This window comes from Xiphias gladius, chromosome 19, assembly GCF_016859285.1.
Source record: "Xiphias gladius isolate SHS-SW01 ecotype Sanya breed wild chromosome 19, ASM1685928v1, whole genome shotgun sequence".
In the NCBI taxonomy this organism is placed as follows: domain Eukaryota; kingdom Metazoa; phylum Chordata; class Actinopteri; order Istiophoriformes; family Xiphiidae; genus Xiphias; species Xiphias gladius.
In genome coordinates this window covers 3,798,349-3,815,401 of record NC_053418.1, presented here as the reverse complement: position 1 = coordinate 3,815,401, position 17,053 = coordinate 3,798,349, and the positions used below count along the sequence as shown (strand labels likewise).

At 42.5% G+C, this 17,053-nt stretch overlaps 1 protein-coding gene across 1 annotated transcript in view; it reads left to right on the top strand.

The window, feature by feature from the left end:
* Window positions 1-2,968: 2,968 nt before the first annotated feature.
* Window positions 2,969-17,053, top strand: part of ypel1 (yippee-like 1) — a 31,332-nt gene continuing 17,247 nt past the window's right edge. Inside the window, exons 1-2 of the mRNA XM_040155572.1 lie at window positions 2,969-3,059; window positions 8,599-8,883. Of these exons, the coding sequence (XP_040011506.1) occupies window positions 8,767-8,883 (117 nt within the window). The 5' untranslated portion in view covers window positions 2,969-3,059; window positions 8,599-8,766. The remainder of the gene's footprint in view (window positions 3,060-8,598; window positions 8,884-17,053) is intronic.

Below are 17,053 nucleotides of genomic sequence, written 5' to 3'. Positions count from 1 at the left end.
TGTGATAATCTGCTTACTTTAAGTAGCCCGCAAGGTTACGCCGCCTCTTTCCGTGGCGAAGAGACGCGCAGGGGGGGGATGTGATCTTCGAGTAACAGTCAAGAGCGAAAAAAAAAAAACCAAAACAAACAAACAAATAAACAAAAAAACCCGCAAACGTACGGCTCCTTCCGGATGGTAACGTGCGCTGCCTCCGTTACGGTCAACACCATCATCTTGTTTTTTGGGTTTTTTTTGGCCGAAGATTTTGATCTGTTTTTTTTTTTTCCTCCCTTCTCGGGGGGCTTAAAAATGCCACGTGAACAGGCGACAGAAAACAACGGGGAAAGGATGGATTTCATAACGCTCACGCGCGCTCGGCCCGCACCTCCAGAAGAGGGGAAGCTGCAGCGCGCGGTGTTTACGCGCGTCCTCCTCCTCCTCCTCCTCCTCCACCTCCACCTCCTCCTCCTCCTGTCGTGGTGGAGCAGCACACCGACCGGAGGGTGACGAGGTGTCGCAGCCTGACGGGGCGCACGCTGCGTTGTCAACGAAGCGCAGTAAAAAAAAAAAAAAAAAAAGTACAAGCAGCCCGTGATTTGTTGCCGTAGTCTTCGGGCTGACGCGCGTCCTCAACGTCAGGACAGCAAGGGTAGGACGAGGGCAGGCTTTTGTTTGGGGGGTAGGTACCAGATTTATGTTTAAGTTGTTTTTTATATATATCTATATCTCTCTCTCTATATATATAGATAGATAGATAGATGTATAGATATATTTAATGTCATCATTCATGGAAACATATTACAGATGTGGATCTGTCCAATGTCAGGATGATGTAGTATTGACACATAAACAGTGCAGCAGCTGCTGCTGGTGGAGGAGGTGGTGGTGGTCGTGGTCGTGGTGGTGGTGGTGGTGGTGTTGGTGGTGGTGGTGGTGATGTGGGCGATCGGGCTGCAGTGTCTTTTTTTTTTTTTTTTTTTTTGATCTACAAAAATAAACAAAAAATAAATAAATAATATCGGTTTGGTCTCACATGGCAGAGCCTAAAAAAAAAAAAATACTGGAGGAATCCATTGATCTGTTTCTAAAATCAACTAATGTGGGTGGTTGGGGTGGGGCGGGGGGGGGGGGGGGTCAGAGAGCTGTGTGATTGTTTTTCAGGAAATATCATCCAAAAACAATCCTTTAATATTCCTTTAGTTCGTCTGTGGTGCAGAGTTCTGACTCCTGGTTGACCTTTCTGTTCTTCTCCCATACGATTTCAGGATCAGACTGACTGTTTTATTCTTGTTGAGGTTTTTTTTTTTTTTTGCATCCTTATACAACAAGCGAGGATCATCTTTCTTAAAGGATTTTAACCCCTAATGCCACTGAATCAGCCCACAGACGAGTTAATCAGGAAAATAATTGTAAAGCAAAAATGCGCCGAAAACGCGCAGAGACCAAAACGCGACTTCGCCTTGAATTAATACAGGCGGAAAACCAAACCCGACCAGGAAAAAGAACCGGTCTTTGATACCACAGAAAGGAGAAGGATGAGATTCATATTCTCATCTTGTATTTATTTACACATCCGGGTATCCGCGCGCTCCCTCCCTCCTTCGGAGGCGCGTTCCAGTCGCATGGGAAATAATCACTTCAGCAAAAACAAAAACAATGACTTCTAGAGCCGTGTTTTTTCAGAAGCTAAAATGTGTTATTTAATTTGTTGCTTGCAGTGAATGGTTCTCAACTCTGTCAAAGTTCACACAAAGACACTTTGTATGCGATGCGCCTGAGTCCGTATCTTAACGGCAGACTTAACACTGCAGGCAACAACTCAGTGTCAGTGTATCAGTATCTTGACCTCTTCTTAAAATGTCTTCAGTGGAGAAGTTGGGTTTCAGGTGCCAGAGTCAACGAGCGGAAACCTGAAGTGAAACAAACCGGGCCACAGAAAATCAATTAAAAACAGAAAAGCTGCACTATTGAGGTGTTTTACAAGACTGTGCCAAAAGTTAAATATAAACCAAAGAAAAAAAAAAACTAAACTAAGCAACTAGATAGATCATGAAGTTCGACCTGATGTAGATATTCACTATAAGAATCATTTTAATTTAAGACGAAATGACCTATTTTTCTGCCGATTATTATTTTTTCATTGATCAGTTGTTTGATCTATAAAACATCAGAAGACAGTGAAAAATACCCATCACAGTGTCCTAGAGCAAATGTGAACCACTGAATGTTTCGTTTTGTTTGAACAACAACCCAAAAATATTCAGCTGACTATAATGTAAGACCAAGGCGAGCAGGAAAGCTTCACATTTGAGAATCTGGAACCATCAAATATTTGCAATTTTCGACTTGAAGATTGGTTAAATGATTAATCGATTATCAGAATAGGTGGCGATTAATTTCCTTTCGATCGGTAAAACGATTAATTGTTGCAATATACACCATCCATATACAGTATCCAGAAAGTTTACCGAGACAATAATCATCACTAATGTGTGGAGATAAGGAAGTTGCAATGAATAATTAAATAGAACAATTACTCTGCAGGGAATGGAATCAGGCGGAGAGATGCACAAGTAGAAATGCTATTAAGTACTAAAAGAACAACAAAATAAAACGTCAAATGAATGGCACCCAAAAAGAATCAAGAAATAAAACGTTTTATTTCCACCTGAATACTCCTTTCAACCTGGTTTCCATCTTTCCCACGGGAGCCTGAAGGCAGCGCCGCCACCGATTGGCCAGCCCGGCCGTCAGTCGGCGCGCCATCTCCCTCCCACGTGGTGACGTTTCCGTACCAAAGTAACCAGGCCAGTCCATTACGCACACAAAAGACACAACAAAAGCCCGTGTTAGGAAAAATGAGATCTGTCAGCACCCAAAGGACCCGACAATAAGTTCCCGTCCGGCGGCATCACCCATGGACCAGAGCCCGGGACGACGACAATCATTTATTTGACTTTTAAAAAAAAAAAACCCAAACAACAACAACAACAACAACAACAAAAACAACATCTCTCTCTTTCTCCAGCAAGCAGTTCTTCCACCAAGCTGCGTTTTGCACAGATCCGATCCAGGTGGTGAGTACAGCGGCGGCGGCGGGGGCGATGTTTACCTCGAAAACAAACAAACAAAAACAAACAAACAAACAAACAAACGCCAAAGGCGGCGGCAAACGGGGGGTCTGGTGTCGTGCCGGATTCACAGGCTGCATCGGGCTCGGGAAAAACCAGCGAGACCAGCCAGCGCGGCGACACTGTTGCACTCGAGTTGGCGTCGTGCTCTTTGTTGAGGATAAACACGTTTAGAAAGAGGAGGTGGAGGGAAACGGAGGAATGACGGGAGGCTCGGAAGAGCCCGTCATGTCCACATTAACTCAGCTACGTTGCGAAAACGGCCCGTAAGACGCGTGTTGCGTTGCAGATGCGTTTGTTTTTCGCGTGGTGGGATTTCGCTGGTGTTGCGAGCGAGTCTTTTGTCTGGTGACTCTTCTTCCTGTTACCAGAGACGCACACTGTGCTGCCTTCTTTGTTTTCCCTCACTTGTTCCTGCCGGGCTGACCCGTCCACTTCGACCCCCTCGGCCCTGCCTGTTCTCTCAAATGTAGTTTCTCCTTTTGTTCATCCTTCCCCCCAAAAAAAAAAAAAAAAAATCCGAAATCTCACCTGTTCCAGGTGATGAGGGAGGCCCCAAACAGCAACTACAGAAAAGAGGGGCAGGAGCTCTGGCGGCAGGGAATCATTTGGTGGGCTCACAGACTAAGTTCTGAACTGATAAAAGACAGAGAGATGTGGAGAGAGACCCCGACCAGCGGGCACACACTTAGCCCCATGTGCTGGCGGACACCTTGGGGTCTGCAACTTGGGCTTCACAGGAGACCGAAACAGGCAAACGGCTCCGCAGATGCCGCTTTATTTGTCTTTATTTGGCATTTATGAGGACAAAAGTAAGGTGTGCTGCCAGACTGTGTGTATTGGAGGAAGCCGGGGGGGTTTAATGCAAGTAACAGAAAGCTATTGTCTGTCTGTGCACTACTGACAACCCTGTCTCACCGAGGATGCACTGCACAAAGCTGATTTAATCACTGATGGTGATGCTGAAGTGTGACACACTTAAAAAGCTCCTCTCTCTCTCTCTGTCTGTGTGTGTGTGTGTGTGTGTGTTTACCTTTTCCCCCATGCACGTGCCGCCGAGGTTAAACTGGGCTAATTCAGAGAGGGGATTTTGTCCTTTTCATGCAGGGATTATGCCTCGGTCACCTGTGCAGATTATACAGTATGTATATAAATATGGCTTGTCTTGGGCAACTGGTTTGGCCCCAGCCATGTCAAGAGCATATTTGCGTGTGTGTGTGTGTTTGTTTGCTTTCGGAGTAGCCATGCTTCACGTCACGTCACGGCTGCTTCCTGTTGAGTTGCGGAAGCTCCTTTGTTTTCTTGTCTGGCTACTGGCTTCGCTCTCAACGCTGCTCTTCCTGTTGCGGCGCATTGAGCTCAACTGGAAACTTCTAGAGCTGCCGAAGCTCGTTCTCATTGTGTTCTCACTCTCAGGGATGCAGGGTTATTGTTGTGTTTTGTTTGTTTTGGTTTTTTTTTTTTTTTTTTTACAAGGTGCAAGGTTGAGCCTGTGGGCTGCACTAGGCAATATGTTTTTAAGACAGAGATCATTGTTTTTAAGTCCAAAATGTAGTTTTATTTCCCCTTAATTTCAACACTTGGATTATCGATAGAAAGATGAAAATGAAACCCCGACACTTTGACAATGTCTGTCCTTTTGTTGTAAGTTGTAAAATATACTTTCAAAAGATGTATGGGGTGACAAATTATGGCTCTGCATCACACAGCAGCGTGAATACAGACTAAACAAACCCTACCGAAGTACTCAACATTTCCTGAGGAGTGGATGTTTTTGTTACTCTCATTGCTGTCGCCAGGGTCCTTCGGAGGGGGGGGGGCTAAGATCCTAAGATGCACAGAGAGTGTTTTCTAATATGTTTTTGCAGTCAATCCACGAAGTGAGAGCCGCTTCGGTTCAGAAATGAGCGTTCGCACACTTCGGTTAGGTCGAGGCAGCAGTACCGCGCTGTAAAAAAAATACTCCGTGACAACCAGTAGTCCCGGGTTGCACCAGTGGTCCATAAATCAGTTACTGAGTTCGGATGTAAAGTTCTTTGGTAACTCCTCTCTAGTTTCAAAGTAGGGATTTACTAAATGTGAAAAATGTGAGAAAGGCCTTGGCTAGTTAAGAACTCAGTAGTGCGCGAATCTGTTTCCTGGGAAGACGCCTGCTCTACCGCGCTGTCCAGTCAAGAGCGGTGAGCTGTGTGAACGGGAGGGCGTAACCGTCAAAAATGGCGCGAAAAGGTTTATCGATTTGTAAATGTACGTATTGCTTTGTTTTACTTATGTCTGCGTACTCGGAGGGGGAAAAAAAAAAAAGTGCGCCAGAGTTGGTAGCGTTGGCCCAGTCCGGAAGGAGTGGGGGAATATCCGGTTAGGCCGACCACCTAACTGGTGTTGGTCACTGTCTTACTGTCAGGTTGTTTTTGTGAAATGTAATTTTAGAATCTTCGAGATTTGCATCGTCATATAACGGCATTCAGCGGGCGTCAGGTCAGACACGTCGATCCGTACTCTGTATCGTGTTCAGTCCAAACAGGTCAGATATTAGCAAGCTAACGTCAGCCTTTTTCAGTTGGCCCAGTCAGCTGCACGAGAAGTCAGTGAATTGGTAAAAAAAAATAATCTCCAGGTGGGACCCGTGCATTGGTGCAAACCTTTTCAATTTAATGATGTGTAAAACTACGTCTCGGTAAACACTTCATAGTTTGAACTGTCAAACGGCTGGTGCAGCTGGCCCAGGTATTATTAGCAAACCATACGTTATGTACTTCAAGTAGTCATTATACAGCAGAATGGCCTCTGTCGGCGTTACAGTATTATATAGTATATTTCTTTAATCATTGTTACCGATGCATTGGTAGCATTTCATTGTTGCGGCTGACCGACACAACTTGTGTTTTTGTCGTGTTCTGCTGCCCCCAGGTGGCCAAAGAAATCAACTAATGCAGCTTCGTCGATCAAACGTTACATTTATTGCCCCTTGTGTACAGGGAAGCGCAATTTCAGATGCTTGACAGGTGACTCACAAGCTGAAAGTAAGACGGTACGAATGTAAACAGTAAAATAATGAGTGAAAGTGAAACATTTTAAAACATAAACAGAACAATAGTATTTTAAGTGCAAGATAGAGTACTTAGTCACTTCCCGTCATTGTCCTCACTGCAGCTGAACTCCGACTGGAGCAATGAACGTGTTTAAATCAAATTAAAATATATCAGATTTCACCTTAATATCCGTGGTGCCTTTGAGAAAGATTACAGTATAAAGTGCTTCGAATAGAAATGAAGAAAAGGGTCGATACACGGGATGCAACACGACATGAACGGCAGAAAAAATGAACTAGTCGAAGGCCTTTTCTGCACCGTAGCCACTGCATGAACAGACCCGCGTAGCCCCAAACCTCACCGGCCACTTCGAGACACCCAAGCGGCCATCATCTCGACACACAGACAGCGATGTTTACAGGAACAACACTTGTGTGAAGAATTTCTTTTGACAGCTGAGGCCTCTTAGTTCCCACTGGCTGTAAACCACGGACACAAACGATACCCAGTGATAATCCAGTGGACAAGATAAATAACAGGGTCATAAAAGGCAGTGGGCAGCGTGGAGACCAAGGCAGCAGTGTTTTTTTTTTTAAACAACAAAATAAAATCGGGTCTGCTGGACGATGCGATTGCAATGAGGTGAAGAGGAAAATGTACATATTTTCTGTGTGTGCATGGGCATGAATGTCATATTGGGTCAGCTGGAATCCAGATTCTTGCCCCGCACCAAAGTCCAGAGAGCAGTACAGTAGGAGGCGGAACAGGTCTCTTCATTCTGGTGAATATTTGACGTCGTTATACACCTGCAGGGATGTTTTTGTCAATCTGAGTCCCCCCTTTTTTTTTTCAAAAGGTCACACATTCATTGTGTCTTGGCTGCATTGTGTCATCGGCTATTCTGGTCTGTCCTGCGTATGAACTGAACTGGTATGCATTTGTTTCTGTGGAGCTGATTCTCCTGCAGGCCTGCTGAATTCATCTCAGCCATTTAGAGGGATATTTGTTTGTGCTTGTTTTGTGAGGGTTGTTTTAGGCTTGTGTTGTATTCTACTACAGGCATTGTTTTTTTTTTTTTTGGTTTGCCCTTTGCCTTGCCTTTTTTTGTTTTATACATTTTAAAAAGGATTTTTCTTATTTTATTACGACCTTAACCTTATTTTTGTTGGGTGGAACATCGTTTCGGTTGGTTAGGATAATTATGCTCACTGAGTTAATTGTTGAGATATGGAATCGTAGTCACGAAGAGTTAAAAAAATAAAAATAAATAAGTGTGACAAGAAACGCGAGCAAACGGATGATCAGATGGGTTGTAAACAAACCCCCAGGTTAGCCAAACTTTAACTGCAGAGAGGGGAAAAAAGGCGAACTACAAAACTGTTACCCCAACGGTTGTGTTGAAGCGTCCATCACAGTTGACCCACAGTAGTTCTGTATAATTAGAACTTGTTTCCAACCTGTCTGATCATTCCCGTTCCCGCGTTACCTGCCTCATCTAGCTTCCTTTCCCAGATTTTAGTAGACGACGTGGGGACTACAGTCTCCTTCCCTCATAATTGATAGAAACGATTAGTGAAAATAAACCAGAATTATCCTTCCACATCAATCTGCCGAGGGACCGCAGATAATAATTAATAATAATTAACCATCTGGCTAAAGCTGGTACTTGCCAAGTAGAAGTTTACTCTTATTGAAATAAGATGGTGATAAAATCATTTAACAGCTGGAAAAACTGATCTCTCTGTAGTATTTCCTATATTTATATAGATAAACTCACACAATTATCTACAGTCCTAGGTTCTATTTTTTTTATGTTATCTACTGTTATCATTGTGAATGGATATGATAGTAGAATTTGGATAATTTTACTTTTTACAGATGCAACGATATGCAGACACCAACAATAAAAAACAGAAATACGGGGCATTAATTCGAACTGTTATCGAAACACTAAACACAAACTGCTCTAGCAGTTAAAACAATGTCTGGGAGACAAATTTCAGAAGTTTAAGGATACACAGATTGTCCTTTGAGGGATTTTTGTGAATAATTACATGATGTTCCTGACAGGCAAACAAACAAAAAACATCTAATCTTTATCTAAGAAGCTACAATAATCTGATCCTTCATCGGTTGGTCCAGTGGGACAGAAGAAACAAAGGGCTTGCTCCTGAATAAGAAATGTTTTGGGTACACGGCCCGAACACGATATGTTTCTTCATATAGACAAGGGTTGGTTCACCGTGTTATACTATTAGGTTACATCATCATGCAGACATGTTGGTAGTCGACAACATGCGATTGTAATCACATAATAGATGATTGTAATCAAATGATTGCTCCGGCAAACGAGTTGTGTTTATATTGGAAATGCAATCAACATCATGAGCTCTAAAAATAGGAAGTACGAAACGTGTCTCTCACCGCATCTCTCTTTTCCTGTTCCCCCGCAGGTTTGATTTTCTCCTGTGGTGTCTGTGTGGAGCGTGCCACACACCCACTCCACAACAACGACGGCTTTTGCTTGCATCTTCCAGTGTTTCTTCTGTCAGCAAGTCCAGCAGAGCTGCAACTCTTCCAGTGCCAGCCCTGACACCAGCGAGGAGCCCTGCCCCACTGACATGGTGAAGATGACCAAGTCCAAGACCTTCCAGGCTTACCTGCCGACCTGCCACCGCACCTACAGCTGCATCCACTGCCGGGCACATCTGGCCAATCACGACGAGCTCATCTCAAAGGTACAACAGCTCCGCACGAGTTCACTACCCATCCAGACCTCCTTGTCCACCCTGCAGCATTTCACATGACATTCAACTGGTCCGTCTATATTTGTATGAAAAAGGCTACAGGGTGCTTTGCAGTTGTGTCACAAACCTCCCAGCAGCCACATTTGGTGCCAGCTGAAGTCAAATAACACGTTAATGTAAAAAAACGACTTGAAATACGTCCATCTACCGTGAGTGTAGACCCATTCAATAAATAAAAGCGTATGGTTTGATGTAGCAGCATAGTAAATGTATGTACTGTGTTACAGTAAAATGCCACTAAAATGGCAGACGGCATAGTTAACCTGAACAAACTGCGAGCTAGCAACGGCCTGCGGGCCGCTCAGCAAAGAAAACACGGCTAATATTTACGTTTGACCGCTTGCCATCACTAACGGTTGCACGCTAGTAGGGTGCTTTGAAAAGTTGCATTAATCGAGGGGTGGGCAGAAAAACAAACTTGACAGACACGCAGCCCTGGCATATTGTTGCCCTGAAGGCCCAGTCACACCAGTATTTTAAAGCAAAGCGAAGTTTCACAGCAAAGCGTGTTAAGAGTCAAGGGACTTTTTGGAATCTCTTACGTCAAGCTTGACTATGGTGCAAGTTTGCACCGGTGACCAATAGCTAGCGGTCTTGGCAGTGCTGATCTTTGAGGGAACAAAAAAGCCAGAGAGACCCTCTCTGCCGGAGTCTAAACCGCTCCACAAAAAAGACATCGTTTTCAGACAGAGACCGGAGTCAGTCGTACAAATATGTATTTTGAATGAACTGTGTGAGCTTAATGTCTTGTTAGCGAAGCTAGCTAGCTTGCTAGCTGATAGTTGGACAGTTATCTTGCTAGCTGACAGTTGGACTACTTGCTTGCTAACTGACAGTTGAACCATCTTGCTAACTGACAGTTGGATATCTGGCTTAACTGATAGTTGGACAGCTAGCTTGATAACTGAGTTGGACACTTATTGCTAACTTATTTGCTAACTGACTGCTGGACAGTTATCTTGCTAGCTGACATTTGGCTTGCTTTCTGGTGTGCTTTACAAAAGTTAACCTGTTGAGTAACAGTTGTCCATTTGCACAAGCGGCAGACATTGAATAACATTTATTTTAAATCCTCTTTTATCTCTAATTTAGTTTCCACCAAGTCCTGAAAATGATATCTGGTATCTGATAGCTGCTAAATATTCCACTTTCTTCACAGAGCTAGTTGCTAACTTTGTGTGTTTGCCATTTGCTGCCGCATAGGTAGTGCACAATGGGTTTATTGGAGCTTATTTGTTAAAAACAGCTGGCTGTTGCTATTAGAAACAAGTTTGATGAGACTGAGCCTTATAGTACAGACAGTTGACTTAACCTGAACAAACTGCTAGCTAGTAAATAGCAGTTGGGTGTAAACAATGAGCTAAAAGAGGCTAAAAAGCTAAGCTAAGCTCCAAAGTTGGTGGATAATTTTCTGGTAATTTGTCTCTACAAGTGACTCATTTAACGTTACATATAGACATTTGATTCAATGTTAATAGAAAAAAAAAATTATTAGTGCAGCTTTATAATGAGTGGTTCTAATGTAAGGGGACACCGAGAAGCAGAGTGAGAAACATTAGCAACTTTTAGTGCCTGAGTTTGTCTGGTTAGAACAAAGTTCAGTGGTTTCTGTGGGATTTTGCAGTTTTATACAGTTTTTCATTATTAAAGTCAAACACTGATAAATTTGTAGACTCCTCCGGGCATCAAAATTTTGGTTTCATCGTTTGGATTACATTGTGAGCCGTGATGATAACATTTGACAGTGTCCTTGTCCTTGTAATATTTATAAAAGAATAAATCAGCACGGCTAAACTGTGAATTCTTGCTCAGCCGGGACTCAGCAGTGATTAAGTGTTGTCCTCTGGTATTAGTTATGGCAAATGGCACTTGAGTTTGACGGCACTGTCATTTTATTTGATGCTCACCTGCCTTATTGCTTCTCTAAAGCTTGTGTGCCTGTCTGCTTTTGCATCTGTATTTTAATTCTGCCAGTAGATTCTCAGAGGCTTAGATGACAGCCATGGATGATATTTTTACTTAAGTCGTTTCTGCAGTGCACAAAAGAGCTGGTCAGTCTTTAAAAATGTTCCTGCCATGGCTATTTTTGTTTCTGTTGCTGTTTTTGAGTTTAAAAAAAAAAAAAAAAAAGTCAAAACTGCATGAATGCGCTGCCTTGTCTAACTGAACATCTCTGGTAACCTCAGACTAACTTTCAAAATGTGAGATGAAAAAATCAAGACAATCGGGCTTCAGATCCACCTCACTGAAATGTTTTTTATTTGTATTTAACTGAGTCTTGTTTTAGTCTGAAAATTTCAGACAATAAGGACAATTGCTCATTGCAAGATCCCAGAGCCCAGTGTGTTGTCTTCTGATTGCTTAATTTGTCTCAACACAAGTTTGAAATTCGTAAATCGCTTAAAATAATTGCTGATTGTGTGACAGTTGACTAACCGATTATCATTTATATATGCTGTTTTCATTATTGATTCTGATCTGCTAATTATTTTCTAGATTAATTGATTGATAAGATGATGCCATCAAATAACTTATTTTATCCAAACAATCCCACAAAATCCAAAGATATTCAATTTAGTATCAAATAAGAAAAGCAGCAAATCATAGCCTATTTCTGAATCAAAACATTACCTGGATTTTGACTCAGAGTTAATAAATCACTTTTTTTGTCGTTTGATGGATGTTCCCAAGGCTGCCGCTTCTCCCTCTGAAGTTTTCGCTAAATTATCATCATCCCCTGCACCAATCATCCACTGCTCCTGAGCATAAACATTATTAACGAGAGACTTTCTGCTCTTCTGGTTTCATGGAGATAAGACGTGTCAGCTGTTTAAGGCAGTGTTTCTGTCAGACTGTTGTCAGAGAAATTCATCTCCTTTGAGACTGTGACCTGAAGTGATTCCACATGACAGTTTATTATGAGTGTCATAAAGTGTCTGGCAGTGCAGTTCTGAATTTAACGGAGTTCTTCTCAAAATAATAATTCAAGGAAAATGTCTTAAAGATGCACGAAACAAAACTTTGACATTGAGCTCTTGAGTTTAATAAGTTCTTTTTTTTCTGAAAAAGTAATAATCCATGTCTGATAATTCCGAAAATAACAAAGGCAATATCCTTAGAGTCTGTATTTGTGAAAAAGACTCCATTTTCAGTCGTAGTTGTGCTGTAATGTCCCATTGTGTGGACTTGTTGCAGCATTTAAGTACGTTTCCAATCATCTATTTTTATGCAGATTTGTTTTTTGTGAAAGCAGTGAAAGCTAATGGAAATCAATTTTTTTTTAATACACCTTGATGTCACAGTTAAAGATGCAAGTAATGTTTAATTTCATGATTGATTAATCTGTTGATTATTTTCTCAAGTAATTGTTTTGTGTATAAAATTTAGAAAATAGGGAAAAATACCTTCTTTTTTTTTTTATAAATTCCCAAGGTGTCACTGTGACTCAAGATGTTTTTCTTTTTCATGCATGACAAAGAAACGCATTAAATCCTCACATTTAAGATGCTGGAGCCAAAAAAACCCCTAAAAAGTGATTAAAACCATTAATCAACCAGAATATAAGCTCGGTCGAGCGCAGACCTCTACCAAATACCAGACAACATACACCAGACTTCAGAGGAAAATCTTCAATCAATAAGGGCTGCAGTCACATTAGCATTTAGGACAGCAAAATTCTCACCAAGTTCAACTGATCTGAATGGAGACCTCGCTAACGGCAGATTTGCTTAATCCGAATTTGCTAAATTCAACCTGCTTGACACTAAAGCGTCGAGTGCAACTTCGAACTCTGACGTGCAAATGTTCATGGTCTCCTCTTAGAGTCAAACACGGGGGACGCCGTTGTTTTTGCTACTGCAGTGAAGATCCCTGTGGCGCGTTTTCTACTCATTTGCAATGCTTGATCATGAAGAAGCTGTAATTCTGTGTTTTCTTTTCACTGTGCTTTCTTTTTAGTCATGAGGTCAGGAGCTAGCTGCTCACGTTCTTGACTGCTCACTGACGGTATGGTCAAATCATCTCATGAAGAAGTTTAGCTTATAAGTATGTGCAATACTTCTCTCTGGTCATTTAGTCATTGTATTGTTTGTTGCTGTGTTATACGTCATATGTTTTTGCCCGTATAATGTCTTTTGAAACGTGGCGTAGCTCCTACAGGTGATCTGTTTGTCTTTATAACTTGTTTTTAAAGCGCACGTCTCTTACAAAATGTGCAAGTCAGTGTTCCTTTGGGGACGACAATGTTAATTAACCGGCACCTTCATGTGTTCCTGTAGGTAAAAAGGGCATTAGATCAGCAGCAGGATGTCGGTTTTCATTGTTTGTTTTCAGTCTCTTCTATCATCACAAAATTCCTCCGGTATGAAGCTTCCGTGGAGCCGTTATCAAATGTGGACACCACCAGTTCGGTCCTGAAAAAACAAATTTTAAACTTCCAGTCCAATTCCGCCTTATAAAATGACTATTGATGGGTTTGTGGCTGAAAGCAAATAAATCCTCCCATATCCTGTCCTCAACAATTATCAATTCTAGCAGAGACAAAAAACAAGCACAAAAAACTCATTTTAAAGTCAGATCAAACCGTAGGACGCTGCAGATTCGGCCCGTTTGCCCATAATGAAATTTTCCTGCCAAGTCTGGTCATTTATCTGCCTACAAAGTGGGATTAATTTGAACCTGAGTGAAAGCTGAGAGGGAGCTTGGACTCAGCACCTGTTAAGTCCTCAGATTTTTCTTTTGCTATGAAGCACAACCATGTTGATTTGCTCCGGGATCTCTGGGTACTGAAGTCCACATTGTCCGGACAGCTAGCCCACGCCGACATTCGAAGCCACACAAACGTGCGAAGCTGCCACGGTGCTGCCTTAACGCCGCAGTAAATCGACAGCTGGTGAGCAAAGAGTGAGTAAAGTTTAAAAACTATCAGATAAGCCGGAGTTGCAGCGGCTGAAGCGGTGACCTTTTATGTGTTCATAACAAGACAGTGACAGCGTGCTCCCTGTGCGTTGCACTCACACCATGCACTAAGCTGATTATACAAATGGCCAAGATGATCAGTCTGCGCACTCGCCATCTCCATGTTGAAATCCATTTGCCTCCTGCGGGTCGGAGACTTGGGAGCTCACAGCTGGTCAGTGCGAGAGGGAAGACGAGCCCGGTAAACGGCGCCGCCACCAGACGGTGTTGTTCCTTTCAGCAGGATCAGAGGCCTCAAAAATGGTAATTTTGGATTTGTGAAGTCTGAACGACAAGGATTTGACAGGGTTTTAATTGTTTAAGGCCGCTGTTAATCACGCTGATATGCCTCTGGCCAAAGAGAGGGACTACCCTCATTTATCTGCACCTCACTTGACCCGTGAGAGCCATGTCAGATATGCGGCTTTATTGTCGCACAGCGGAAAAACTGTGACAAGGCAAAATGAATTGTTTTGGATGCAGAGACGTTTTACTGTCGTCTGTGCAGGAAATTAAATTTGACCAGGGATACTGAAAATAAGAGTCTAGCAAAAGAGGGGGCGACACATGAAGTCCCCCTATTTAGCATTTATAAGCACTATGTAATCATTTAATAAGTGGTTTATAACTCACTATAATGTAGTTGTAAGCAGATGTATTAACATATCTGTTAACAAGTACAGCTCCTGATGTGGGCGCTCATAAGTGGAGGAGGATAATAGGATAATACAGTAATAAACGAAAGTACAATTAAAACACAGTAAAATTGAAAACAAAATTGGAAACAAAGTTGAAAGATGCAAGATGCAGAAGAAACAGGACATTAAATTTAAAGTCTTGAAGTGTCAAACAGTATAGGTTATTATATTTTGCTTTTGTTTCGCTATGCTGTTCGATTCACATCCTCCTGTTTGCAATAATAATGCAATATTGATAGAAATGAAACTTAAAAAACCCAGCTGTGTTTTAACAAAAAGGAGAATTTCTAACTTAAAGAAACGCACGCACAGCAAGATGCTGCGAGAAGTGTGAAAGTCAGTGTAATTTCAGGGCGTGTTTGGAAAAAGGGCTGTTTTCATTTTGTCGGACTTACAATAAGCAGAGACAAGAAATGAAGGACAGGAGAACCACTTAGCAAAAACAACTACCAAGTAACACCACTTGTAAAATAATATATCAATAGAATATATACAGAGAAAAAAGGATCCATAAAGAAGTAAGAATCAAAAAACAAAGTTTTGTGTCACCCAAGTTCCCAAGTTCAGGACTCAAAAAACAGATGTTAAAGTTCAGTTTACTAAGACAGAGAAAAGCACTCGATATTATGCTTCAATAAATATACCAGCAGTAAGCGTGACAAAATCCCGCACACACTTTATGAAGTGAACACATTCATGTTTGCTGAGTCAAAAAGGCGGCAACACTTCGCATTTGAGAAAAAGGGAACCGGCCAATGTTTTGGGGCATTTCTGCTTGATTTGAATTCGCCAACTTGCGTAACTGTTAAAGCTTTACGGTAGAATTACAGCGACCAGAAAAACGTGGAAAGTTAAAAGACGGGTTAAATTGTAACTGAAAGAAATTTGTTCTAAGCTGTTGTTTGCCTCAGTGATACAAGTGTCCCACAGTTTGGTGGCATATCTGAAGAAATTCCTTAAAGGTGCCCTGGGGAGTTTTTCCATTAAACAAAGTTTCTGTTTACATAAACTCTAATGCATCGTGTATACCCTTCGGGGCCTAACGAACACGATGAGTGCCTTATTCGTAAAACATTTGCCATGCAGATTTTTTTTTTAATTATTATTTTTTTTTAACAGCCGTCTCCTCCTTCCCCGACTCTTCTTTGGCACATCTGTGCGTTTCCTGACGTGCTGCCGCCACCCGTAAATCAGCGGAATGGTGTGAACGCACTGGCAGGAACGCGTGTCACGTTCGGCCTCGTGCGCAGACAAAGCAAGGATACGTCCATGACGACGTTGCTTCGTGGCACTTTTAGTGGTCAAAAACTCGCCAGGGTACCTTTTTTAACTTACTTATCAGTGAGCAGCTTATTGTAAATCACGGTACCAGCCTTCGTCGGACTCTTCCAGACTGTTAATTGTCTGGAAGAGATGCCAGCCGATGAAGGCAGCTTGAGACTGAACAGTGAATTGTTGGATGCTGTTTTTTTTTTCTGTTTTTTTATCCCCCTCTTCTGAGACCAGGGCTCTGCCCACTGCAGGTTAGCGCACCACTTTTTCACCTGACGTTGATTTCACGTGGCCTGGAATGAACAGGAGGAGCGTGTCATGGGGAACAGAGGAAATGCTTTTACAAATAGTTGGCGGTGATGCAGCACAGTGAAGTCAGCTGAACATCCACAATTTAGCCTGTGCCAAAAAACCAAACAGAGGTCAGTTGTTGAAGTGTCAGCTTGTAAATGAGGTTTTTCTGGAAGGTTTCGGAGGCAGCTGGGGGCTCGGGGCTCGGGGTTTTTTTTTTTTTTTTTAAATAGACAGCACTGGGATAGAGTTTGGAATACTTACTGTACTGTGGACTGACCTGTGTGCCTCTTGATGAACCGTCTGATGCTAGAAAAGTCTGGTTGAAGTGCAGAAAAGTCAGATGCGGTTTTTTTTTTGTTTTGCATAGAAATGTCCTTCAACAGAACTTGACTGCTGCTTTAAAATAACTTAAAATTATTGCGCCACAGGTGTGTAAAATCGTGACCTCCGCGGCGCATGGATGAATACCGCACCCCCCTTTCCCTTTCCTGCTTTACTTCATTTCTCAGCAGAAATTCTCCCTGACCTCCTGACTTTGACTTATCACGAGCTCTGACTGACGGTTCCCTCCCAAGCGACCAATGACGCGGCGAGAGCAGAGCAACATACCTTTTGAGCTCGGGCGTCAGTGCTTCTGAGGTCAGCGTGGGTGAGGCTGAAAGCGTTAAAGGGGGTTAGGTTTTGTGTGTTTGTTTTTATTCGAGTCGTGCCACATTGTTTTGCAGAGGTTCCCCGGAGTCGACGCGGGAGCAGGAATGCTGGAGAGTCAGTAGCGCCAGAGAGCTTCAAACCGGGAAATGCAAATGAATTAGATTTATCGCTGCACGGGAGCCGCGTCTCAGGGAGTTCCCTCGGCGCCGTAATAGCCAGCTGCATTAGGA